The sequence below is a fragment of the Bos taurus genome, chromosome 21 (assembly GCF_002263795.3).
Source record: "Bos taurus isolate L1 Dominette 01449 registration number 42190680 breed Hereford chromosome 21, ARS-UCD2.0, whole genome shotgun sequence".
Classification (NCBI taxonomy): domain Eukaryota; kingdom Metazoa; phylum Chordata; class Mammalia; order Artiodactyla; family Bovidae; genus Bos; species Bos taurus.
The window spans coordinates 31,190,989-31,217,300 of NC_037348.1; the positions used below are offsets into that span (position 1 = coordinate 31,190,989).

The 26,312-nt window shown below is 43.4% G+C and overlaps 1 protein-coding gene across 1 annotated transcript; it reads left to right on the forward strand.

The window, feature by feature from the left end:
- Positions 1–121: 121 nt before the first annotated feature.
- FBXO22 (F-box protein 22) lies at positions 122–26,117 on the forward strand. Its single transcript, NM_001099074.2, has 7 exons — positions 122–362; positions 752–890; positions 10,499–10,586; positions 11,433–11,528; positions 15,016–15,180; positions 22,405–22,570; positions 25,266–26,117. The coding sequence occupies exons 1-7, from the start codon at positions 220–222 to the stop codon at positions 25,681–25,683; spliced, it is 1,215 nt and encodes a 404-aa protein (NP_001092544.1). The 5' UTR covers positions 122–219; the 3' UTR covers positions 25,684–26,117.
- The last annotated feature ends 195 nt before the right edge of the window (positions 26,118–26,312 follow it).

The window sequence follows — 26,312 nt, forward strand, 5'->3', positions numbered from 1 at the left end:
GTCTGCCAAGCTCCCCTTCCAAACACCTGCCCGCCATCCAAAGCCAGCGCCGGAAACGTATTAGCCTGGAGTCACGTGGGCTTCCCCGCAGCAGTTCCGCCTCCCCGGATCGGCCGGAAGTGGCGCGCGCGCCTGCTCAGTACGCCGAGGGCCCTGTCTAAGCCGCTCCCTCCGAGCCGCCGTACTGTTTCCCGGTGGGGTTGGTGGGGTTGGTGAGGCATGGAGCGGGTGGGCGGCGGCGGCGATTGCTGCGGCTCCTCCTCCGCAGACCCGCGAAGCACCTTCGTGCTGAGTAATCTAGCGGAGGTGGTGGAGCGTGTCTTCACCTTCCTGCCAGCTAAGGCGCTGCTGCGGGTGGCCGGGTGAGGGCAGAGGAGGCGGGAAGCTGACCTCGGGACTTGGCTCGGGCTTGCCTCGGCTGGCGGGTGGGCGGATACCGTCGGGACCCAGGGCTGACCCCGGCTCCGGACCCCGTGTCCCCAGGTGGCGCTCCCGTACCCCAGCACACCTGCTGTAGTGCTCCCGGGGACCCTTCCCAGAGGAGCCAGTTTCCCCCTACGGTTCTCTCCGCCCCCAGCTCTGCCTCCGAACCGGTGCCAGACGCCTCGCCGTCCCGGGGACCCGGGATCCCGTAGCGATCTCCTACTGTTGAGGTTATGGGTGGGGGCGAGCGGAGGGAGGTCTGTACAGAGCTGCAGGAGAAAGGGAAGTGAACGTCCGTTCACAGTCCTTTGTGCGTGTGCGTCCCCAGCGTGTGCCGCTTATGGAGGGAGTGTGTGCGCAGAGTGTTGCGGACTCATCGGAATGTGACCTGGATCTCCGCGCTCTCGGCGGATCCCTGCCATCTGGCGCAGCATTGCCTGGTCCGCGTGGTAGCCGAAGAGCTTGAGGCAAGTAAGGGGTGTCGCGTACAGTCCTTTGCAGGGTTGGTGGGTCAATCGTTGAGATTAAATACTTTAAAACAATTCGTATATGGCCTGACTTCCCTGGTGGCTCAAGACGGTAAGTAGACCGCCTGCAATGCGGGAGACCTGGGTTTGATCCCTGGGTTGGGAAGATCCCTTGGAGGAGGAAATGGCAATTGCCCACTCCAGTTCTTGCCTGGAGAACCCCATGGATAGACTGGCGGACTACAGTCCATGGGGTCGCAGAGTCGGACACCACTGAGCGACTAAGCACAGCATTTCAGTTCAGTTCAGGCACGCCAGGGCTCCCTGTCCATCACGAACTCCCGGAGTTTACTCAAACTCCTGTCCATTGAATTGGTGATGCTATTCTGTAATTTAGGGAAATTTTTCTCGGGTCATGAAGACTTTATAAATAGCAATTTTAATGACTGCGTATTGTAAGGATGTGTCATGGTTTCTTTGACCATTCTCCACATACTGGGCATTTTCAATTCAGTTGCTCAGTCGTGTCCGACTCTGTGACCCCATGGACTGCAGCAGGCCAGGCCTCCCTGTCCATCACCAACTCCCAGAGTTTATTCAAACTGCCACTGAGTTGGTGATGCTATCTAACCAACTCATCCTCTGCTGCTCCCTTCTTTTGCCTTCAGTCTTTCCCAGCATCAGGATCTTTTCCAGTTAATAGGCTCTGCACATCAGGTGGCCAAAGTGTTGGAGATTTAGCTTTAGCATCAGTTCTTCCAATGAATCTTCAGGGTTAATTTCCTTTAGGATCGATTGGTTTGATCTCTGCAGTGCAAGGAATTTGGACTTCTCCAGCACCACAGTTTGAAAGCATCAATTTTTCTGCACTCAGCCTTCTTCATGGTCCAGGCCTCACATCTGTACATGACTACCTGAAAAACCGTAGCTTTGACTATACAGATCTTTGTTGGCAAAGTGATGTCTCTACTTTTTAATACACTGTCTAGTAAGTGTACCACATTTTTATCCATTCATCTCTTTGTGAGCACTTAGGTTGCTTCCATATCTTGGCTATTGTAAATAATGCTGCAGTGCATCAGTTCAGTTCAGTCAGTCACTCAGTCGTATCCTACTCTTTGTGACCCCATGGAGTGCAGCACTCCAGGCCTCCCTGTCCATCGCTAACTTCCGGAGTTTACTCAGAGTCATGCCCATTCAGTCGGTGATGCCATCCAAACATCTCATCCTCTGTCATCTCCTCCTCCTCCTGCCTTCAATCTTTCCTAGCATCAGGGTCTTTTCCAATGAGTCAGTTCTTCACATCAGGTGGCCAAAGTACTAGTTTCAGCTTCAGCATCAGACCTTCCAATGAATGTTCAGGACTGATTTCCTTTAGGATGGACTGGTTGGATCTCCAAGTCCAAGGGATTCTCAAGAGTCTTCTCCAACACCACAGTTCAAAAGCATCAAGTCTTCGGTGCTCAGCTTTCTTTATAGTCCAATTCTCACATCCATACATGACTACTGGAAAAACCAAAGCTTTGACTAGATGGACCTTTGTTGGCAAAGTAATGTCTCTGATTTTTACGCTGTCTAGGTTGGTCATAGCTTTTTCTCCAAGGAGCAAAGGTCTTTTAATTTCATGGCTGCAGTGACCATCTGCAATGATTTTGGAGCCCAGGAAAATAAAATCTCACAATTTTCCACTGTTTCCCCATCTATTTGCCATGAAGTGATGGGACCAGATGCCATGATCTTAGTTTTCTGACTACTGAGCTTTAAGCCAATTTTTTCACTCTCCTCTTTCACTTTTATCAAGGGGCTCTTTAGTTCTTCACTTTCTGCCATAAGGGTGGTGTCATCTGCATATCTGAGGGTATTGATATTTCTCCCGGCAATCTTGATTTCAGCTTGTGCTTCATCCAGCCCAGCGTTTCTCCTGATGTATTCTGCATACAAGTTAAATAAGCAGGGTGACAATATACAGCCTTGATGTATTCCTTTCCCTATTTGGAACCACTCTGTTGTTCGATGTCCAGTTCTAACTGTTGCTTTCTGACCAGCATACAGATTTCTCAAGAGGCAGGTCAGGTGGTCTGGTATTCCCATCTCTTAGAATTTTCCAGAGTTTGTTGTGGTCCACAAAATCAAAGGCTTTGGCATAGTCAATAAAGCAGAAGTAGATATTTTTCTGGAACACTCTTGCTTTTTCGATGATCCAACGGATGTTGGCAATTTGATCTCTGATTCTTCTGCCTTTTCTAAATCCAGCTTGAACATCTGGAAGTTCACGGTTCACGTACTGTTGAAGCCTGGCTTGAAGAATTTTGAGCATTACTTTGCTAGTGTGTGAGAGAGTGCAATTGTGTGGTAGTTTGAGCATTCTTTGGCATTGCCTGACCTTTTCCAGTCCTGTGGCCACTGCTGAGTTTTCCAAATTTGCTGGCATATTGAGTGTAGCACTTTCACAGCATCATCTTTCAGGATTTGAAATAGCTCAACTGGAATGCCATCACCTCCACTAGCTTTGATCATAGTGATGCTTCCTAAGGCCCACTTGACTTCACATTCCAGAATGTCTGGTTCTAGGTTGGTGATCACACCATCGTGATTATCTGGTCGCGAAGATCTTTTTTGTACAGTTCTTCTGTGTTGTTTTGCCACCTTTTCTTAATATCTTCTGCTTCTTTTAGGTCCATACCATTTCTACCCTTTATTGTGGCCCATCTTTGTGAGAAATGTTCCCTTGGTATCTCTCATTTTCTTGAAGAGATCTCTAGACTTTCCCATTCTATTGTTTTCCTCTATTTCTTTGCATTGATTGCTGAGGAAGGCTTTCTTATCTCTCCTTGCTATTCTTTGGAACTCTGCATTCAGATGGGTATATCTTTCCTTTTCTCCTTTGCCTTTCACTTCTCTTCTATTCACAGCTATTTGTAAGGCCTCCTCAGACAACCATTTTGCCTCTTTGCATTTCTTTTTCTTGGGGATGGTCTTGATCCCTGCCTCCTGTACAGTGTCATGAACCTCCGTCCATAGTTCTTCAGGCAGTCTGTCTATCAGATCTCATCCCTTGAATCTATTTGTTGCTTCCACTGTATAATCGTAAGGGATTTGATTTAGGTCATACCTGAATGGTATAGTAGTTTTCCGTACTTTTTTCAATTTAAGTCTGAATTTGGCAATCAGGAGTTCGTGATCTGAGCCACAGTCAACTCCTGGTCTTGATTTTGTTGACTGTATAGAGCTTCTCCATCTTTGGCTGCAAAGAATATAATCAATCTGATTTTGGTATTGACCATCTGGTGATGTCCATGTGTAGAATCTTCTCTTGTGTTGTTGGAAGAGGGTGTTTGCTACAGCCAGTGCGTTCTCTTGGCAAAACTCTATTAGCCTTTGCCCTGCTTCATTCTGTACTCCAAGGCCAAATTTGCCTGTTACTACAGGTTTTTCTTGACTCCCTACTTTTGCATTCCAGTCCCCTATAATGAAAAGGACATCTTTTTTGGGTGTTAGTTCTAGAAGGTCTTGTAGGTCTTCATAGAACCATTCAGCTTCAGCATTACTGGTCGGGGCCTAGACTTGGATGACTGTGATATTGAATGGTTTGCCTTGGGAACAAACAGAGATCATTCTGTCGTTTTTGAGATTGCATCCAAGTACTGCATTTAGGACTCTTTTGTTGACCGTGATGGCTACTCCATTTCTTCTGAGGGATTCTTGCCCACAGTAGTAGATATAATGGTCATCTGAGTTAAATTCACCCATTCCAGTCCATTTTAGTTCGCTAACTTCTAAAATGTCGATGTTCATTCTTGCCATCTCCTGTTTGACCGCTTTCAATTTGCCTTGATTCATGGATCTAACATTCCAGGTTCCTATGCAATATTGCTCTTTACAGCATATATCTTATCAAAATAGTTTTTTTTTTTCCTTCAGAAAAATACCCAGAGGTGGAATTGCTGGTCAAATGATAGTTCTGATTTTAGCCTCTAAAATTTGTATGGAAACACAAAAGACCCTGAATAGCCAAAACAACCTTGAGAAAAAAGAGCAAGACTGGAGGTATCATGTTCCATGATTTCAAACTATATTACAGTAATCAAAACAAATTTTAGATTATTTGTTGTGGTTTTGTGAAAATGTCATTGGTATTTTAGTAGGGATTGCATTGAATGTATAGATTGCATTGGGGTAGATGGTCATTTTCACAATATTCTCCCATTTGGTGACCACAGTATATTGTTTCATTGTGTCATCTTCAGTTTCTTTCATCAGTGTCTTAAGATTTTCTGAGTATAGGTCCTTTATGTCTTGGTTGTTTTATTCCTAGTTATTTTATTCTTTGGGGATTATTTTCTTTATTTCTCTTTCTGATAGTTCATTGTTAGCGTATAAAAACACAGCAAATTTCTGTATATTAATTTTGGCTCCTGCAGCTTTACTGAATTCATTTAATAGCTGTAATAGTTTTCTGCTAGTGTCTTTAGGGTTTTCTATATGTAGTGTTATGTTATCTGCAGACACTGACAGTTTTACTTCTTCTTTCAAATTATCCTTTTGTTTCTTTCTCTTGTCTAATTGCCATGGCTAGAACTTGCAGTACTGTGTTGAGAGTAAGTGGCAAAAGTGGACATCTTTGTATTTTTCCTTATGTTATGAGTTGTTTTCTTTCAGCTTTGCACTGCTGAGTATGATTTCAGCTGTGATTTTTGTCTTCTATGTAGATGTGTGTTCCCTCTGTCTCCAGTTTGTGCAGTTATTTTCATAAATGGATACTGAGTATTGTCAAAAAATTTTCTGCATTTATTGAGATGATCAGGTATTTATTCTTCATTTTGTTAATGTGGTGTATTACGTGGACTGATTTGCATATATTGAACTATCCTTGCATCCCTGGGATAAATTTCACTTGATCATGTGCATGACTCTTTTAATGTATTATTGAATTTGATGTGCTGATTTTTTTTAAGGAGTTTGAATCTTTGTTCATCAGGGATATTAGCTTGTAATTTTCCTTTTTTGTGGTGTCTTTATCTGGTTTTGGTACAGGGTATATGTCATAACAATGAGTTTGGAAGCCATTCTTCCTCTTCATTTTTAGGGAATAATTTGTGTAGGATAGGTGTTAACTCTAAATGTTTGGTATAGAATTCACTGGTGAAGCTGTATGGTCCTGAACTTTTGTCTGTTGGGAGTTTTTAAATTTCTGATTCAGTTTCATTGTCAGTAATTGGTTTGTTCATATTTTCTGTTTCATTCTGATTCACTCTTGGGAGATTATGTGTTGCTAGAAGTTTATCCCTTTCTTCTAGGTGTTTATCTTGTTGGCTTATAGTTGTTCATAGTAATCTCTGAATCTTTTTGTATCTCTCTGGGGTCAGTTGTAATAGCTCCTTGTTCATTTTGTTTTATTGATTTGGGCTCTTTTTCTTGATGAGTCTGGCTAAAGGTTTTGTCAGTTTTATCTTCACAGAACCAGCTCCTAGTTCCTTTGATCTTTTTTATTATTTTACTGTCTCTATTTCATTTATTTCTGCTCTAAGCTTTATGATTTTTCTACTAACTTTGGGTTTTTTGCGTTCTTTTTCTAGTTCATTTAGTGTAAGATTAGGTTTTTAAATTGTGATTTTTCTTGTCTTCTGAGGTAGGCTTGCATTGCTGTACACTTATCTCTTGGAACCATTTTTGCCGCATTCCGCAGATTTTGGGCTGTGTTCACATTTCCATTTGTCAGCAGGTGTTTGACTTCTGTAGTTGCCCATTGGTTACTTAATTGCATATTTGGCCTACCAGTGTTTCGTTTTGTTGTGGTTAATTTCTAGTCTCATAGTGTTGTGGTCAGAAAAGATTCTTGATGTGATTTCTGACTTCTTAATTTATTGAGACTTGTTCTGTGGCCTAGCATGTTATCTATCCTTGAGAATGTTCCAGGTACACTTGAAAATAATGTGTATTCTGCTGCTTTTGGATGGAATGTTCTATATGTTATATCTATTGAGTCTGTCTGTCCTAATGTATTGTTCAAGGCCAGTGTTTCCTATTGATTTTCTCTCTGGACAATCTGATCATTGATATAAGTAGGGTGTTAAAGTTCCCAATTATTAGGATGTTACTGGCACTTTCGCCCTTTGTTTCTGCTTGCTTTATGTATTTAGGTGTTCTCTTTTTGGGTGCATATATACTTACAATTGTCATATCTTGTTGTATCAATCTCTTTATCAAAGTAGTGCTACCTATCTTTTCATATCCATTTCCATGGAACACTTTTTTTCCATCTCGTTACTCTCAGCGTGTGTCTTTAGATCTGAAGTGAGTTTCTTGTAGGCAGCATATATATGGGTCTTATTTTTTTTTACCCATTCAGCCAGTCTGTGTCTTTTGATTGGAGCATTTAGTTCATTTACATTGAAAGTAATAAAAATTAAGTATGTGCTTATTCCTGTTTACTGTTTCCTGATTGTTGATGTAGTTCTTTTTTCCTTCTTTTGCTCGCTTCCTTTGTGATGTCCTGACTGTCTTTAGTGTTAAGTTTGATTTCCTTTGTCCTCTGTATGTGATTATTTTAAGGTGGTGATTCTTAAGTTTGAACACATTCAAACAAACCTGCATCCACCCCCACTCTTTATCATTTTTGACATCATATTTTCCCTTTTCTTGGTTTCTGTATCCTTTAACAACTTTTTGTGGATATTGATGATTTTACTTTACTTTTGTCTTTTAACCTTCCTTCTAGATTTTTCTATTTCCAGGTGAGATGTTTAGAGAAGTCTCTTAAACATTTCTTGTAAATTCTACTTAGAGGTGCTGAACTGAGGTTTTGCTTGTCTGTGAAACTCTTCATTGCTCTTTCAAATCTGAACGATAGCCTTGCCGAATAGACTACTCCTGATTGTGGGTTTTTTCCTTTCATCACATCGAACATATTTTGCTGCTCCCTTCTGCCCTGCAAAATTTCTGCTGAAAAGTCAACTGACCATGTTATGGGAGTTCCCTTGTACATAACTAGTTGTTTTTCTCTTGCTGCTTTTAAGAGTTTCGCTTTAAGTTTTGCCTTTTGAATTGTAATGTGCCTTGGTGTGGACCTCTTTGAGTTCTTCTTGTTTGGGATCTGTGCTTTCTGGATCTGGATATTCCTTTCCCAGGTTAAGGAAGTTTTTAGCTATTATTCTTCCAGTAACTTTTCTTGTCACTTTCTTTCTCCTCAGCTTCTGGGGTTCCTATAATGTGAATGTTAGTACTCTTGATGTTATCCCAGAGATTTTTTAAACTACTGTCATTTAAGATTTTTCTTTTCTTTTCAGCTTGAGATGTTCCTACTACTCTTTTACTTCACTCATCCATTTCTTTGTATCATCTAATCAACTGTTGATTCCTTCTAGTGTAGCTAAATTTATTTCAGCTACTGTATTTCTCAGATCTGTTTGGTTCTTTAGAAGTCACTCTTAAGCTTCTCACTGTGTTCATCCATTCTTTTCCTGAGTTCATTGAGCGTCTTTATGATCATTACTGTGAACTCTGTATCAGGTAGATTGCTTATCTCATTTCACTTAGTTCTCCCTCTGGGATTTTGTTTTGTTCCTTTGTTTGGAACATACTCCTCTGTCACCTCATTTTTCCTGATTTTCTGTTTTTATTTCTTTATATCAGGTAGATCAGTTATGCTTCCTGATCTTGGAGAAGAAGATGTCCTAGGGGGCCCAGAAGCACAGTTCTCTCTGATCACCAGAGCTGTATCCTCTAGGAGCCCCTTATGTGGGCTGCGAGGGTTCATCTCTTGTGGCAGAGCTGACTGCTGTGGGTGTGCTGGTAGGCAGGGCTGGCCCCCAAGCCCAGTTGGCTGCCAGGAGCTCATGTGGAGGCTGCCAGCTGCTGGCGGATGGGGTTGGGTTCCAGTGAAGTTGGCTTTATGGCCAAGGCAGGACAAGGGCTGGTAGGTAGGTAAGCCCATGGCACTGATAGGCTAGAGGAGGGACTCCACAGTGGTGCTAGCAGCATCAGGGTCCTCCTGGTAGAACAAGCTCCCCCAGAATGGCTGCTGCTAGCATCTCTGTCCCTAGGGGAGAGTCCCCATTGCCTCCTGCCTTTCCAGGAGGCTCTCCAAGATCTGACCAAGCCTTCTTTCAGATTACTGCCTCTGAGCTTGGACTCAGAGCATACGAGATTTTGTGTACACCCTTTGTGAATAGAGTCTCTGTTTCCTCCAGCCCTCTGGCTCTTCTGTACACAAGCCTTGCTGGCCTTCAGAGCCAGATGATCTAGGGCCTCATCTTCCTGGCTTTAGGACCCATAGGCTGGAGGTCCAGGGTGGGGCTCGGATCCCTTCCTCCTTGGGGACAGCCTCTGCAGTTGTGATTATCCTCACATTTGTAGGTTGCCTGTTCAGGGTGTGGTCTCCGCTGTGCTGTATCTCCAGTTTCTCCCTTCTGCCTTCTCATGGTGGTTCCTGCTGCATGTCTTCAGCTGTGGAAATTTTTTTCCATTAGTCTTGAGGTTGTTCCCATCAGTAGTTCCTCTGTAAATAATTGTAAATTTGGAGTGTCTGTGGTAGGATGTGGGCTGAAGGTCTTATTACTGTTATCTTGCCCCCTACTCCCCAAATTATATTCTTTGACGATGCCTTGTGGACCACAGAAACTGTATCCATAGTTTATTATACAGCCCTGAGGCCACTCATCATTGTCTCAGTATCTTTTATGAGTCTGTCTATATGGAATCTATTCCAAAACAACTTAACTTTCCCAGATCAACATTTCATTTTCATTTAACTCCTATTGAGGCTTTGCTGAATGCTATCTTCTTCCTTCCATTTTGATAGTAAAAATCTTTGAAAGTAACCAGCTTAGGAGGAAAACTGTATACACCCTTTTCATTAAGTTGAGCTGCTTCGCCACTTGTCTGTTATATGTATTTTGGTGGAAAACATGAGTCTGAATAAGCCCAGGTTGTAAGGGCTTACAGCTGTCCCTTGTAAGAGATAAGGCACAAGTAAGAATGACTGGGATGACGGATGTCACACACGAGGTCAGCGGTCCTTAGGAAGTCTAGGAAAAGGTTTTATGGTGTGCGGCACTTAGCTCTTTCTTAGGAGAAGAACAATCTTCAGCAAGAGGAAGAAAGCTGCAGAAGGATAAATACAGAAGTGAGCTTGTCCAGATAATGGTGAGCGATAGATTCCTGTAGGAAACTAACTAGTTAGCAAGCCGGAAATGAAGGCCTGGATTATTTAATCTGGCAAAGAAGAGAGGAGTGATACAAGTCTATACCTTTCCTCTTGCTGAGATGTTTCTGTTGCTGTGATACCTGTTCACATAGAGCCAGTGGAATCTTTTGCTGGTACTTAATGTTTTTGTCTAAGAGCTTAAATTATTGTGAAAATGAACTTCGTCAGTCAGGCTGGAATGAATGTGACCTGAAGAAATAATATATGTTCAACAAATGAATGAACTGAAAATGAAAGAGCGTGAGTGAAACACGAATGAGTAGATGGACTCAAAACACCAACACTGGCCTGAAGAAGGGTTGGGTGACAGCAGTTTGGGTCAGGGCAGAACTTGAAAGCGCCACAAAAGCATTGGTAGATTTGTGTGATCAAATTCTGTTTTTTTTTCTTTTTTCCTTTGCAGAATGTCCATATATTACCACAGACAGTTCTTTACATGGCTGATTCAGAAAATTTCATTAATCTGGAGGAGTGTCGTGGCCATAAGAGAGGTGAGCAGCAGGGGACAAAGTTTTGGGTTCTCTTGTTTCCTTGTGCACCTCTGTTTGGAGATGAGTACTGTTTTCATCCTGAGAGTTACTGACTTTCTGAGGCTGTGGGCCTGCTCCCTGAAGAATGCATGCATATAGTGTCTCTGAACTTTTGAGGAAGCGTCTGCGTCAGAGATTGCACACCTTGCAGTCTAAAGATTCAGAGATTCTATCCGGAGGTTCCAAACGCCGTGGTACACTCGACACAAGGCCTTTGGAGAGCTGTTTTCTCATTTCGAAAGACTTCGTGTGCAGGCGTTTGCATTTTACTGTTAAAACAGAATGTCTGTCTTTGGCTGTTCCAGCCTTTTGCTGTGTTGGATGACTATTCACCGAAGTTCTCTGGCAGCACTGTGCATTCTTCTTGGCTTGCTAAGTGAAGAAGCAGACTGTGTCCCATGATGGGCACACTGACCCCAGAGTTAAGACTTAGTGGATTGTCATTGTGTGATTTGATTCCAGATGACTGTGCTCTAGAAAAGTCATGATTTCGTATCAGCTTAACAGAAAGAATAGTCCATCTGAAATCCAGCGGCTACTGCTTGTGTCATTGAGGCAAAAGCAGTATGTGAACAACTGGAAAAGACAAACTGGCAATGCTGAAGGTCAGATTTAGAATTTAACTTATAAAACAGGGACTCATAACAACAAAACACGACTTTTGGTTTTAATCAAAGCTTTTAGACGTCCTTGTAATGTGTTCTAGTGTTAAGTGACTTAAACTTTATTTAATATTTGCTTTTATTTTCTTCATCAAATTTGACCTTAAATGGATGGCCTGGATAATCTTCTTCTGTATTACTGCAGCCAGGAAAAGAACTACTATGGAAGCAGCGTTTGCCCTTGAGAAGCTCTTCCCAAAACAATGCCAAGTCCTTGGGATTGTGACCCCAGGAATTGTAGGTGAGAGAATACCAACTTGATTTCCTGGCTTTCATTAATGTGGGGTCCTATGGACCGGTGGGTTATTTGTAGCTTAAAGCAGATTTATGTTTTTGGCCGTCCAAAGTACGATAACGTTGGCCTTCTATACCTTCAAGTTATATTTGACTTACGTTCATGCTCTTTAGGTTATTGTGGTTAATGTTTCAAATCTCAGGGTTGTCCATATAAGCCACATGTAATAATAATTCATATCTTCCAGGTAGCCATTCAGAGAAAGACAAAGATCTCATTCATCCTCTCTACAAATTAGAAAGTATTAGTGAGAATTCCCACTTCTGGCAGTTCAGCCAGAACTGTTTCTGGTGGGTAGACGTGAGGTCGGCCTGGACAGGAACTGCCTTCAACCTTCCTCATGCACTTCTCTTTCTCTCCTTAGCTGCCACTATTTGAAGCATATACCATGAAGTTTTCTTTTTTAGCTTTGCTCCCGGTGAATTTTTGCTGCTTTTAATTATTTTTGACTGTTCTCTAGCTCTTTGGGGAGGGAGAGCCCGTTGAGGCCATCATGGTGCGGTGGTTCCAATCCCTGGGTGGAAATCCCGGCTGTAGCACTCTATGTCTGCATGACTTTGAGTGAGCTCACTGACCTCATGGAGCTTCCGTTTCCCCCTCTCTGACATGGGGGTGATTGACAGTAGCTTTCCCAGAGAGTCTGAGGAGTCAGTGAATTGCACACGTGCAGTGTTTAGAATAGAGGCATGTAGTGAGCAGGGAGTGAATGTTAGCTGTGATCCTTTACTTTGTTGCACTCAGTACTACTCCACAATTGGCATTTGTAATCTTCACTGAAAGAATTTTGATTGGATATTAAGTCCTATGCAAGGAAGTACAAAGGATTTCAAGTGTTTACAGACTGACCTAGAGCCAGACATCCTGGAATGTGAAGTCAAGTGGGCCTTAGAAAGCATCACTACGAACAAAGCTAGTGGAGGTGATGGAATTCCAGTTGAGCTATTTGAAATCCTGAAAGATGATGCTGTGGAAGTGCTGCACTCAATATGCCAGCAAATTTGGAAAACTCAGCAGTGGCCACAGGATTGGAAAAGGTCAGTTTTCATTCCAATCCCAAAGAAAGGCAATGAGAAAGAATGCTCAAACTACCACACAATTGCACTCATCTCACACGTGAATAAAGTAATGCTCAAACTTCTCCAAGCCAGGCTTCAGCAATATGTGAACCGTGAACTTCCTGATGTTCAAGCTGGTTTTAGAAAAGGCAGAGGAACCAAAGATCAAATTGCCAACATCCGCTGGATCATGGAAAAAGCAAGAGAGTTCCAGAAAAGCATCTATTTCTGCTTTATTGACTATGCCAAAGCCTTTGACTGTGTGGATCACAATCAACTGTGGAAATTCTTCAAGAGATGGGAATACCAGACCACCTGATCTGCCTCTTGAGAAATTTGTATGCAGGTCAGGAAGCAACAGTTAGAACTGGATGGAACAACAGACTGGTTCCAAATAGGAAAAGGAGTATGTCAAGGCTGTATATTGTCACCCTGTTTATTTAACTTATATGCAGAGTACATCATGAGAGACGCTGGACTGGAAGAAACACAAGCTGAAATCAAGATTGCCGGGAGAAATATCAATAACCTCAGATATGAGATGACACCACCCTTATGGCAGAAAGTGAAGAGGAACTCAAAAGCCTCTTGATGAAAGTGAAAGAGGAGAATGAAAAAGTTGGCTTAAAGCTCAACATTCAGAAAACTAAGATCATGGCATCCGGTCCCACCACTTCATGGGAAATAGATGGAGAAACAGTGGAAACAATGTCAGACTTTATTTTTCTGGGCTCCAAAACCACTGCAGATGGTGACTGAAGCCATGAAATTAAAAGATGCTTACTCCTTGGAAGGAAAGTTATGACCAACCTAGATAGCATATTCAAAAGCAGAGACATTACTTTGCCAACAAAGGTCCGGCTAGTCAAGGCTATGGTTTTTCCTGGGGTCATGTATGGATGTGAGAGTTGGACTATGAAGAAGGCTGAGCGCCAAAGAATTGATGCTTTTGAACTGTGGTGTTGGAGAAGACTCTTGAGAGTCCCTTGGACTGCAAGGAGATCCAACCAGTCCATTCTGAAGGAGATCAGCCCTGGGATTTCTTTGGAGGGAATGATGCTGAAGCTGAAACTCCAGTACTTTGACCACCTCATGCGAAGAGTTGACTCATTGGAAAAGACTGATGCTGGGAGGGATTGGGGGCAGGAGGAGAAGGGGACGACAGAGGATGGGATGGCTGGATGGCATCACTGACTCGATGGACGTGAGTCTCAGTGAACTCCGGGAGTTGGTAATGGATAGGGAGGCCTGGCGTGCTGCGATTCGTGGGGTCGCAAGGAGTCGGACACGACTGAGCGACTGATCTGATCTGATCTGAAGGGTAGATACATGGTTGATGGGGACTGTTTCATGTCTCCTTCGATTAGCTCCTGCTCCTATATTATTATATCAGCCCCTTCATCACAAATTTTGTTTCTCATTGGATTGAAAAAATGATGACAGTGACTGATTTTCTTTTAACTCTTAATTTTTCCTTAAATGAGCGATCTAGTTACACATTACTAGTTATTATCAAGTGCTTCTATAAAAACAGCTTTGAGTTCTTTGTTCTTTGAGTTAATCTTGTTGGGCCTGTGTGTGCGCAGTCACGCTGCCCGCTGTGACTTCCTCAAAGCATGACCAAGTAGAAACTCTAAAGTTTGAGTTGGGGGTCAGGGACAGGAGAGGGCAGGCAGACCCAGGCAACACTTTTGCCTCCGTGATCCCATAGTGACGGGTGGGCAGTCTACCTGAAGCCTTCCTCTCGCTCAGAGCATTGCGCATCTTTCTCCCTAAGTTCCCGTGTTATCTTCATGTTGGGAGGGAGTATCATTGCAACTCCCTTTATTCAGGACCTGGACCCACTCCTCACCCTGTCTGTTGATTCTTGTTCCCCTGCAGCTGAGTGCTTTCTTTGAGCCAGTTCCATACATGTCACAACAACACTTCCACCACGACAGCTGATTGGATTCCTTTTTCTTAGGCTACAATTAGTAACTATTTCTAAAACAGCCATTGATGATAAATGTTTTTGAAGTAGAATTGCTGTGAAGTTGTAATTACTACCTCCCCAACTTTTTATTTAGAAAAACTTCAAATCTATAGAAAAGGTGGCAGAATAATAGAATAGTACAATAAACACCCTATGCCTTCATCTAGATCACCATAGTGAAAAACATGTGCTTTTTCTGTGTTTATGAAAACATTTCTTTCTAAACAGTTTGAAAGTAAACTATAGACATCATGACCTTATACTCCTAAAAATGTGAAAGCTGAGAAACTTTTACTTGGGTAGTGGCCTATTATCTAATTGATTATGTTAGTAAACTGGGTAATTTATATGAGGTGTGGCTGTCTTCATTGAATTTGTTCACAAAATGGTTTACCTTCTTTCCTAGTGACACCAATAGGATCACGTAGCAATCGACCTCAGGAAATAGAAATTGGAGAATCTGGTTTTGCTCTATTATTTCCTCAAATTGAAGGAATAAAAATAAAGCCCTTTCATTTTATTAAGGATCCAAAGAAATTAACACTAGAAAGGCATCAACTCACTGAAGTAGGTAAGTTGTTATGTTTACCATTAATTGCCCCCATTGTTGATTGATTTTGTTTGTTCGCAAGAGAGTCTGAATTAAGTACAAGTTACTGCAGATGTGGACAGTTCAAACTAGTGATTAACAGAGGCTGGTGCAATATTTTTGATAGAATAGATCCACTTTTTAAATTATTTTACTTACATTACAACCTGAGAGAACTAGAGATGAATTTTCCACAAATACTCCATTGATTAAAAACTCACTTGCATTTAATTCTGAATTTTGAAGGACTTCTTCCTCTTTGAATATTTTCTTATCATTTTGTCCTGTTTTGTTTTTTGAAGCTGAAAAGTTTAAGGTTGTATTTCTCTTTTGTGATAGTAATAAGCATTTGTTTAAAAAAAACTAGAAGATACAGGTTAGTTCAATACCGACTAATTAGAAAGAAATAAGTGTGATGAATTTGATAAGTTCTAGAGATAGTGTAAGTTAAAGCAAAGTCTATCAAACAAAGGTTTACTAGGAAATACCAGGCAGGAGACTTGGCTGATGTAGACAGGTCATGCATAAGGGTTGATAGAAAGGGTTGGCTCCGTTTCTAAGCACTAATGAGAAAGCTTAATTTAATATAGGAAGCATTAAACTATTCAAGCAAAGCAGTGCTAAGGCCTTTCATCTACTCTGCAGGTGAACTGATTGGGGTTAACTTGTTAGAGGAACTTGTTTGGCCTTTAACTTGGTGCTTTTGCTGAAGGTCATATGGTTTCTTCTTCTGTGCTGTCTCTTTTCTTTTATCCAGAAGTGAGTACGGTGCCTCCTGGGCATGTTCTCTTCTGTTTTAAAGCAGCCTGGGGATCCATGGTTGAGGTCTTTGTGGTAGCACTGCTTGAAGCTAGAAGCCTAGTTTTGTCCATTTATAAGAAAGACTCAAAATCTTGAGTGGGAGTAACCATCTATTTTATAATCAAATAGTTATTGGATTTGTTTTAGACCTTTGCATTGTGGCTGTAAGTATAGGAATCAGAAAACTGACAGGAAAGAGCCCCATGTTTTTCTGCTCTGTGACGTGGTTTTATTGGTGTCCTTTCGCTGAACTGTTTGCTGGCAACAGTTTTGACTTATTCCAAGGCATTGTTTTCATCCTGTTCATGACCTTCTGGAAACTGAGGCTCTGCCTAGATTGAGATGGTAATCTCTATCCTTTCCTGTACTAGTTTCTGTACTTCTCTGTTTGGACTGTTGCCTTGTAAGTGGACAGGAAGATGGAGGCATTTGAGGGGGGCAGGGAGGGAGGCTGTGATGTGGGCACCCCTTCTCCACAGAGCCCCAGCCTGCAGCCCTGAGCCAGATGCCCGGCGCAGCTCGTCAGCCACGTTCTGTGGCCGTGGATGGCACCCCGTTCCTGGAAGCGTCCCACAGGCTCAGCACACTTTCTCTAAAGGCCGGGTAGTGACCGTTTCAGGCTTAGCCAGGCATGCGGCCTAGTGGCATCTATTCAGCTCTGCCATTGGAGCACTGCAGCAGCTGTGACAGTACACAAAAAATCAGCTTTGTTCCAGTAAAACTTTATATGCAAAGGCAGGGGCCAGATTTGGCGCCTGGGCTGTGTTCCCCTGTGTTGTAGACTTGGCTGCTCTGAGTAGAAGGTGGTGTGTGGAAAGCCTGTGGTGAATAAACAAAGCCCCCTCAGCCTCCTGCGAGATGGGCAGTGTCTCTGTGGGCAGGGACCTCGAATGAGATATTAGAGTCCTTCTAGACCTTGTATATAGGGTGTGTCATAATCAAACCCAGCATCCCAGTACAGATTACTTTATATATATAAATATACATATATATAATACACACACATATACCCTGGTTACATTCTTTTTGAAGAACTTACCAAAATGGCGCATTTTTTAAAAGAGGCGTGGTGGTGGTGGTTTAGTCGCTAAGTTGTGTCTGACTCTCGTGACCCCATGGACTGCGGTCCATGGAATTTGCCCGGCAAGAATACTGGAGTGGGTTGCCATTTCCTTCTCCAGGGGGTCTTCCCCACCTAGGATCGAACTCCGATCTCCTGCATTGCAGGCAGATTCCTACTGATTGAACCACAAGTGAAGCCCTGAAGAGACACAGGTTGTTCTGAGATCTGTATGGTATCCACCCCGTGTTAAAAAATAGTCTCTGGAATGAAAAAAATATATAGATATACACATGTAGATGGGCCAGCACTTGATGCTTTCGAAGTGAAATCAGAAATACCCATGTTCCGTAAAAGCCAGTGTTGGTTCATTGGAAACTGCTCGTGTGCAGATCCTCTGCCAGGCCTGCATGTTCGGGGCTGTGGAGATGCCTCCTGGAGCTCCTGGTTCAGCAGGCCAGGCCGACTTTGAATGCGGTACACCGATGTGTAAGTGTAACCAAGTGGACGCACAGAAGTGCTGGGAAACATAAGCACAGGACTTAATCCACCCTGGGGTCTTGGGAAAGTGACATTTGGGCAGAGCCCTGAGGAGGAGTGAACTGGAGTGGGCAGGGGTCCCTCACATGTGGAGTCAGGAAGAGGATTGTACAAGTATTGTGCCTTCTTTCCCGGTTATTGACAAAAATAGATCAAAGGACAGGAAATAGAAAGGGCCTGGCAGCTCACCTTCAGGACTGCTGTGCAGCCACTGGCTCATTTATGAAATATAAGGAATTCCAGTGTGTCTAGGGAATGGTGAGATGGAAGGTGAGGGAGTGTGGTGTGAGCCAGGAGGCAGGCTGGGGCTGGCTCTGCGTTGTGGGGACACACCAAGGATTTTTACATACATAAGGGCAGTGGCAAGCCAGGACTCGAGGCAGAGGAGGGACACAGCCAGCTAAGTCTTCTGAAACTGCCCCTCTGGCTGTGGTGTGCTCATTTTGTGCTCATCCTCTCATAAGAGAGGATGCAGGAAGATCAGGGCTGTTGTGGTTGTGACAAGTGGAGTTGTAGAGACACGGATGGATTCACGATGAAGTTTCGAGGTGGAATCGAGGTTGGGGTGATGGATTTAAATGTTGGGAGTTGAGAATGAGGAGGGTGGCAGTGTTGTCACCCGGGTTTCTGCCACGGCAGGCGCTCTGAGGAACGGAATAGATGGGGACAGAGGTCAGAAGAATCAGATTACCAGTTCTGGGTTGGACACGTTGAATCTGAGATGGGAACATTGATTCGACAGTTAATATATAGGTCTGAAGCTCAAGAGAATGGTCTCAACCACAGATGGAAATTTGGGAACACCAGGTTATTTAATGGTGATTGAAGAAAAAGGAGCTGGCACAGTAATTGGGGGAGGAGGGGAAGGAGGTTCGGCAGCTGATGTTGCTGACTCTTGGTTGACCCTGACGTGATGCCAGCATGTCCCTCCCAGGGGCAGCCGTTCCCTTCTCCAGGGGATCTTCCCAAACCAGGGATCGAACCCAGGTCTCCCGCACTGCAGGCAGATTCTTTACCAGCTGAGCCACTGGGGAAGCCCAAGAAGACTGGAGTGGGTAGTCTATCCCTTCTCCAGCGGATCTTCCCGACCCAGGAATCGAACTGAGGTCTTCTGAATTGCACGCGGATTCTTTAGCAGCTGAGTTACCCAGACATTGTTCCCTGTGCTATACAATAAGTCTTTGTTGCTTGTTGCGTACCTATTTAAAGTAATTATCGATATTCTACATGCGTTTAGATTATATCACTTTCAAATAGTTCATAAAAGAGCTGTCTTCAGAGAGAGGTTTCTCTAAAAAGAATAGAAATCTGAACACACAGACCTAAAGTTTTTTCAGGCAGTCCTGGCCAGTCTTTGGAATAGTTCTTCATAGTAGGCTTTCCTGAACCTGATACTGGTCTTGGTGTCTAGATTTTAGTTTTTTCCTTTTAACCTTCCAGCTTGATCATATCTGTAACGAATTTATATTCTGCCTTATTTGAAAATGAATTTAAGGCAGCTTACAAAAAAGATATGTAGATGATCGGTGGAGGAATTCTGAGTTGAGGCTCACGTGTAGGAGGGGCATAGTGCAGCCAGGGCCATGGGTAGTACCTGAGGTGCAGACTGTCAGCGTTTGCTAGAGCTGGGGCCCTGGTTTGCCGGGCCAGGACAGAAGTAGAACGCTACTCAGTCTTCCGAGAACTGTGATAAATTCTAGTGGATCCATATGCCCTTACAGGAAACACGTTGAGTCTTTGAAGCTGTTTCGTACCATGTCTGTCTATGAACACCATAGAGTGGTGGCATCACCCCAGCTGTGATTCCTTAAAGTAGCAGTGGTGGGATCCAAGCCCGCGAGGCCTGGTCACCGAGCGCTGTGTGCCGTCGAACAGTGTTCAGGGCTGCCAAGGGAACGGGTGGCCCACGTGCCCTCCAGGCACTGTCTGCTGTGACTTCCATCTCACGCTGGATTTCCAGGAACAGGGAACTGGAGCTCACTGGTTGAGTGTGTCATCTGCCCAGCAAATACCAGAGCTGGGAAGATGGCTAGCCTGCTTTCTTGAAGTTGGAAGTTCTGAGACACTTGTACCGAGTAGAGGACCCGCTTGTTTCACCAGAGGCAGGACTGAAGGCAGTGCCAGGATTTACCTCAAAATGAGCTGGGTGGTCATCTTCTCAGGCTCGTGAATCTTAGGCCTCTCAATTTTGAGTGGCGTGGCGTTTGAACCTTCCTTCCGGTACATGATAGAGACCTGTCTGCCTCGACAGGCAGCCAGCCCGGGCTGCGGTGGACTTGTCCTCTAAGTTGGGTGGAGGGAAGTGGGTCTGGTTTCTAGATGAGTGTGTGTGCGCGTGGTCGGCTATAGAACAAGACCGCTGGAGGGAGACGTTGAAAGCACCGGGTATGCGCTGGCTGAACGAGGGTGGTGCCTAGTCGGCAACTGTAAAAGAGTCTAGAGCTTAGAAAACAGTAGGAAGGGGAGAGATTAGAAGTCTTCAGGTTTCTAAAACTTAAAACTGAGAGTCAAGAGAAGTGGGTCGAGTCTGCTAAGATGTCCTGGGCCAGTCGCTTTCCTGAGATTATCAGCCCTTATTTGTAAAATAAGACTACACTGTTGACCCCACCGGCCTCTTCTGACTTGAAATAGTCATTCTGGAAAAAGAAAAAGAAACATTTTCTGAAAATTTGCTGTGTGGAGAAAAAGAGCCCTTTAGTAATGGTTTGGGGTATATGGTGTCTTGAAAGTACTGGCTTTTACTAATATTCTTACTCTCCCTGCAATGTGGGCTTCTCTGGTGGCTCAGACAGTAAAGAGTCCGCCTGCGGGGCAGGGGACCATTTTCAATCCCTGGGTCGGGAAGATCCCCTGGAGAAGGAAATGGCAACCCACTCCAGTATTCTTGCCTGGGAAATCCCATGGTTGGAGGAACCTAGCAGGCTACAGTCCGTGGCGTCGCAAAGACTTGGACACGACTGAGTGACTTCACTTTCACTTTCTTACCGTCCAAATCAGTGATGTGCTGTGGAGAGAATTAGAAATGGACCAGAGGCAGTCTCCCTGGAGAAGTCATTACTTCATGTTAGGAACTGGTCATTCATCTCCACCCCACCCCAGTTTGCTTGAATGAGCTTTACTTCAGGCAGCCTTTACCCTATGAAGGTGGAAGCCATGTGGCTGAGTCAGTGGATACTCGAATGTGGGTCATGTGTTTGATTTTTTTTTTCTTTTTCCTCTCCCAGAGCTACCTGTTTGTCAGATTTCAAATTGATAGTCTATGAACAGGGTGCCAGAGGCACACATCAAAGCCTGGGAGCCTGTCGGGGGTGTGTGTCCTGCCCAAAGCCTGGGAGCCTGTCGGGGATGTGTGTCCTGCCCAAAGCCTGGGAGCCTGTCGGGGGTGTGTGTCCTGCCCAAAGCCTGGTAGCCTGTCGGGGATGTGTGTCCTGCCCAAAGCCTGGGAGCCTGTCGGGGGTGTGTGTCCTGCCCAAAGCCTGGGAGCCTGTCGGGGGTGTGTGTCCTGCCCAAAGCCTGGGAGCCTGTCCGGGATGTGTGTGTCCTGCCTGCCTCCTGCCCAGACTGTGCTGCCCTCTAGTGGTAGCTGCTTTTCATTCCAGAATTACATCTCAGAAGGGCTCCAGAGTTGAGTATTTCCCTGCTCTGGAATGAGTTTCCCATGGTTAATCCACCTTCTCTCTCCTGGAATATGTGGATAAGGCCTGTATTTTAGTGGTGTTTTGGTTTCCTAAGGCTGCTGTAACAAATTACTGCAAACTTCAGTGGCTCAAAGCACCATTTATTCTGTCTCAGTACAGAAGGCCAGAAGGCTGGAGTCAGGTGGTTCCGGGGGTGGGGATCTCTTTTCTCTTCCTCCTTTTGATGCCACCGACATTCCTTACGGCTGCATCATTTCAGTCTCTGCTTCTGAGATCACACTGCCTCTTCTGTCTGTTTCTCTAGTAAGGATGCTATGCTAAGTCACTTCAGTCGTGTCCGACTCTGTGCGACCCCATAGACGGCAGCCACCAGGCTCCCCCGTCCCTGGGATTCTCCAGGCAAGAACACTGGAGTGGGTTGCCATTTCCTTCTCCAATGCATGAAAGTGAAAAGTGAAAGTGAAATAGCTCAGTCGTGTCTGACTCTTCGTGACCCCATGGACTGCAGCCCACCAGGCTCCTCCATCCATGGGATTTTCTAGGCAAGAGTACTGGAGTGGGGTGCCATTGCCTTCTCCCTAGTAAGGATACTTGTGTAGTATTTAGGGCCTACCTGGACAGTCCCGATGATCACATCTCAAGATCCTTAATCACACCTGCAAAGACCCTTTTCCCAAGTTGGGTCACATTCTTCGTTCCTGGGAATGTGGGGGGAGATCACATTCAACCCTCTACAGGGGGTTCGTGGCGTCTCATTTCCTCTGGACGTTTAAATTCCCACTGCATCTAACTCTGTTTTGTAAACCAGGGTTCCCTTCCATGGCAGGCGGCGGCCTGAGTGGAGATGGCTTGTGCCCAGGCCCACCAAGGGGTGCTGCTCGGTTACACAGCTGCTTCCTTATTTGGGTTGAAGGTTGACTATATTATTTTCAAATAGCCATTTAATTTTCTTAATGGTTAAAAATTAATTATAGCAAAGGTTTTGAGTAATGTTAGAGCTTGCAAAAAAGAATGGAAGACTTGACAGCTTAAGCACTAAGTTGTTCTTAATTAGGCGTGTAAGACATTAGCAATAACACTTCATTTTGAAAAATGACTCACAATTCCTTTTTAAGGATTTCTTTCAAAGACTCTCTTTTTAGATGGTCACTCTTCGTTTTTCTGCAGGTCTTTTAGATAACCCTGAGCTTCGAGTGGTCCTTGTATTTGGCTATAACTGCTGTAAGGTGGGAGCCAGTAATTACCTGCAGCGAGTCGTCAGCACTTTCAGTGACATGAACGTCATCTTGGCTGGAGGCCAGGTGGACAACCTGGCATCGCTGACCTCTGAAAAGTATGTCTGACGTGCTTTTGACTTCTGCGTGTGATGGTTATGTTCTCAGCTTTACATCACTTTGGGTTTTTTAAAAATCATGTTTAAAGGATTGCTAATGGTTCATTCCATTTTGCAGCAGACATAGGTTGAAGGGCTTACACAATGTAATTCTGCTTATCTTTGAAGAACAAAATTTATATATGTTATCCTTTTAAGAATTTATTCCTAGTTGGACTTACACTCTCCTTAAAATTGACCTTCAACATTATTGCGTTTCTGGATGGCTCCATCACTCTGTAACTGCAGCATATCACTTCCTCTGGTTGTGTTCTCCTCTAAAGGAAATGTGTGGTTCAGTAGCACAGCTTTGTGGTAAAACTTCTTGGAACCCCTAGTGCTGTGCTCAGTGCTTTGGATCTTTTAGAGGGAGGGGTAATACTGTCACTTGTGGCAGTTCTTAAATACATTTGGCCACAGAACCTTTTGTCCGTGAAGCATCTTGCAGGCCTACTGGTATTATTCAGCACACATTTTAAAAAACACTGTATTAGATTTTTAAAAAAATTGGAGTATAGTTGATTTGCAGTGTTGTGCTCGCTTCAGGTGGACAGCAGAGTGATCAGTTACACATACATCCGTCTTCTAGATCCTACTCCCACACAGGCCATTAGAGTACTGAACAAGTTCCCCATGCTCTGTACTCACCTATCTTATATAGTGTGTGTATGTCAGCCCCAGCCTCCCAGTTGATACCCCCTCCTCCCCCTTGGTAACCCTGTTTGTTTTCTACGTCTATGACTATTTCTGTTTTGTAAATCAGTTCATTTGTACCATTTTTTCAGACTCCACGTATAAGCAATGTTGCTTGGAACACATTTTGGAAAATACTATACTAAATCTTTTGAAAGGCTTTTTCAAGTTCAAAAATGGTATCTCTTTGATTTTATTACTAAGGTGTCTGTTTTCAAAGATAAAAATATTTGCTCTTCTATCTTGAACTACTTCTACTTTTCCATGTCCAATGAAAGTATGTAGTATTTTGAGTTTCAGCTAATTAAGTGGACATAAATACCTGCTGTTCCGAAAGGAAGAAAATGAAACATTCCCCCGACCCCAAATATTTCCTGCAAACCTCGTTGTTTCTGTATTTTTAGTATTTGGACCGTAGAGCAGTGACATGGAGACGGACCGTTAGAGATCAGTATCTTTAAGAGCAATTTAAATCATCCCAGTCATAATCTCCATCCTGGTTGTCAGCACCGACAGGTCAGGGAAAGCAGATGCTAAGTTGAGTTTCCTGGAACTTGAGGAAGAAGGGAGGAAAGCCAAGTGCACTGAACTCTAAGCACTGGATTTCATGCATAAGTATACCTGATTCTTGGTCACTGTCTGTGGGTTATTTCCCCTCTTGTTTAATCTTCCTTATTGTCTTTTACTTTTAAATTATATACGGATAGGGCAATGGTGATTAGCTTACAGTTTATCTTTGAAATGCCAACTCATTCAGACATGTACCATCTGAGATGCTGGCCAGTTAGTTTAGCATGGCTGTCTGTATGTAACACACCCTTTCTACCTAATATGGGGAGATACACCCTCCAGCAATCATTACCTTTTACGTGACACATTAATGTGGTCTTTACACTGTGTCATTGAGTAAGGGAAGCCATCGAGTATATCAGTGCTTCATTTTAGTGGTGTCCGGATATAAACCCCTCTCCCTCTAAAAAAAAGAAGACTGATTCTTTTAGGCAGGAGACACCTGTCGGCATTGTACACCGAAGAGGAAATGCAATAACGTTAAAGGAGCAGCTACAGACTCCGGAAGATGGTTCTGCCCCTCAGAGATTCATTTTGCCACTGGTTAGCCTTAAGGGCCTTACTGCTTAAGCCTTTTAAGTCTCAGTTTCTTATTAACCCAGTGAATCCTGCCTGTTCACAGACTCAGATGTTGCTAAGCCTGATAAAAAAAGGTACTTACTTGGTTTCCCCCAGTGGGTGTTACAACTTTATTAACACTTTATATTTTCTTTAGTAACCACAAAGTATTTCATTTTAAAAAATGCCAGGTAAATAGAAACAAAAAGAAAATGTGATTTTTGTCCTTCAGATTAAACTTAATTATTGGCTCAAAGCAATAAATAAGACACAGCAGTGTAACCTGTTTCTTTATGGACCAAATAGAAGACAGCTAAAACTTCTGGAATTATGGATTCTAATAAAATTATCCTCCATGATTGAATATTAAATTTGACAAGCTGAGGTAGGGGATAAGAAGGTACTGAAGCTGTAAATAATGCCGAAAGCTTCAGCATTGTATATATGAGTAAAGTTGTAAGGTTCCTTTCTAAGGAAGAGGGTAAGGTAAGGATGCTCTGTGCCCCTCGACAGCCCAGGCTGGATTTTAGAATCCTTGTGGTGATGCATTGGCCCCTTTGTATCTATGACTGAAGAAAGAATTGCTTTCTTCTCCGCAGATCTGCCTTCTGCGTTCTTTTATTGTATTAATTTCAGTAGTTTCATCTGTAACCCTTTCTGCCTTACCTCTGGGGAGGGAGCACCTCAGACTAACTGTAAATTAAGGCAGCACTTCTCAACCAGTGAGAATTGGGAGGAGTTTTTTCTTTTACCCTGTATATTTTCTTTTCTTTTACACTGTAAATCTGAATTGTGTTTCATGACACGTCGCCACTTTTCTGATTTCATTTCCTAGGAGCCCCCTGGACATTGATGCCACTGGTGTGGTCGGACTGTCATTTAGTGGACACCAAGTCCAGGGTGCCACAGTGCTTCTCAACGAGGATGTCAATGACGAGAAGACTGCTGACGCTGCAATGCAGCGCCTCAAGGCAGCAAACATTCCAGAGCAGAACACCATTGGTTTCATGTTTGCATGCGTCGGCAGGGGCTCTCAGTATTACAGAGCCAAGAAGAATGTGGAGGCTGATGCATTTAGAAAGTTTTTTCCTAGTGTTCCTTTATTTGGCTTCTTTGGAAATGGAGAAATTGGATGCGATCGCATAGTCACTGGGAACTTTATACTGAAGAAATGTAATGAGTTTAACTATAATGATCTATTTCACAGCTATACAACAATAATGGCACTGATTCATCTTGGGTCATCTAAATAAAGCCACCTGTAAAGTGGCTTTCACAATATGTAGCTTGTAGGCTCTGCCTTTTCTGGAAAATGGAAACTTGGGAGGTGTATATTTCAGACAAAAGAAACTTTATATGTATCTGTTTTATAGCTTTGACACTCTAAAGATTTTTTTGGTAGTTTTTAATGTATTAGAGGAAGGATAACTTTGTATATAACATAATGGGGACCCAGAGTTGAGAATTTCTGCATCAGGCACAAGTGAACCAATTATGACTATTGCACCAGGCTGTGTGACTGCTGTATGACAGGACTTTACATAGTCTTCTGCATGGGAAGACTGAGAAAGGATCCATCGAAGGAAGGAGAGCTGAGACATTCCATGACTACCTCTGCAGTGGGAGATGATCTTTCAGCAGAATCATGAAGATTTTTTTTCCTTCCTTAATAAAAGAGAAAACTATACAGATGGCTTGATAAATTTTTCTCTGCTTTACAGTTGCACCATGTTATTCAGAGGCTGTAACAAAATTATTACTGACTTTTCACTTGATAAGTATTAAAGAACTGTTTTGTTTTAGTACTCTATAAAGTTGCTTAGTCAAATGAATTGCCAAGGCTAATCCATATTTGATTATAAGGGAAAACATTTTCCTTTTC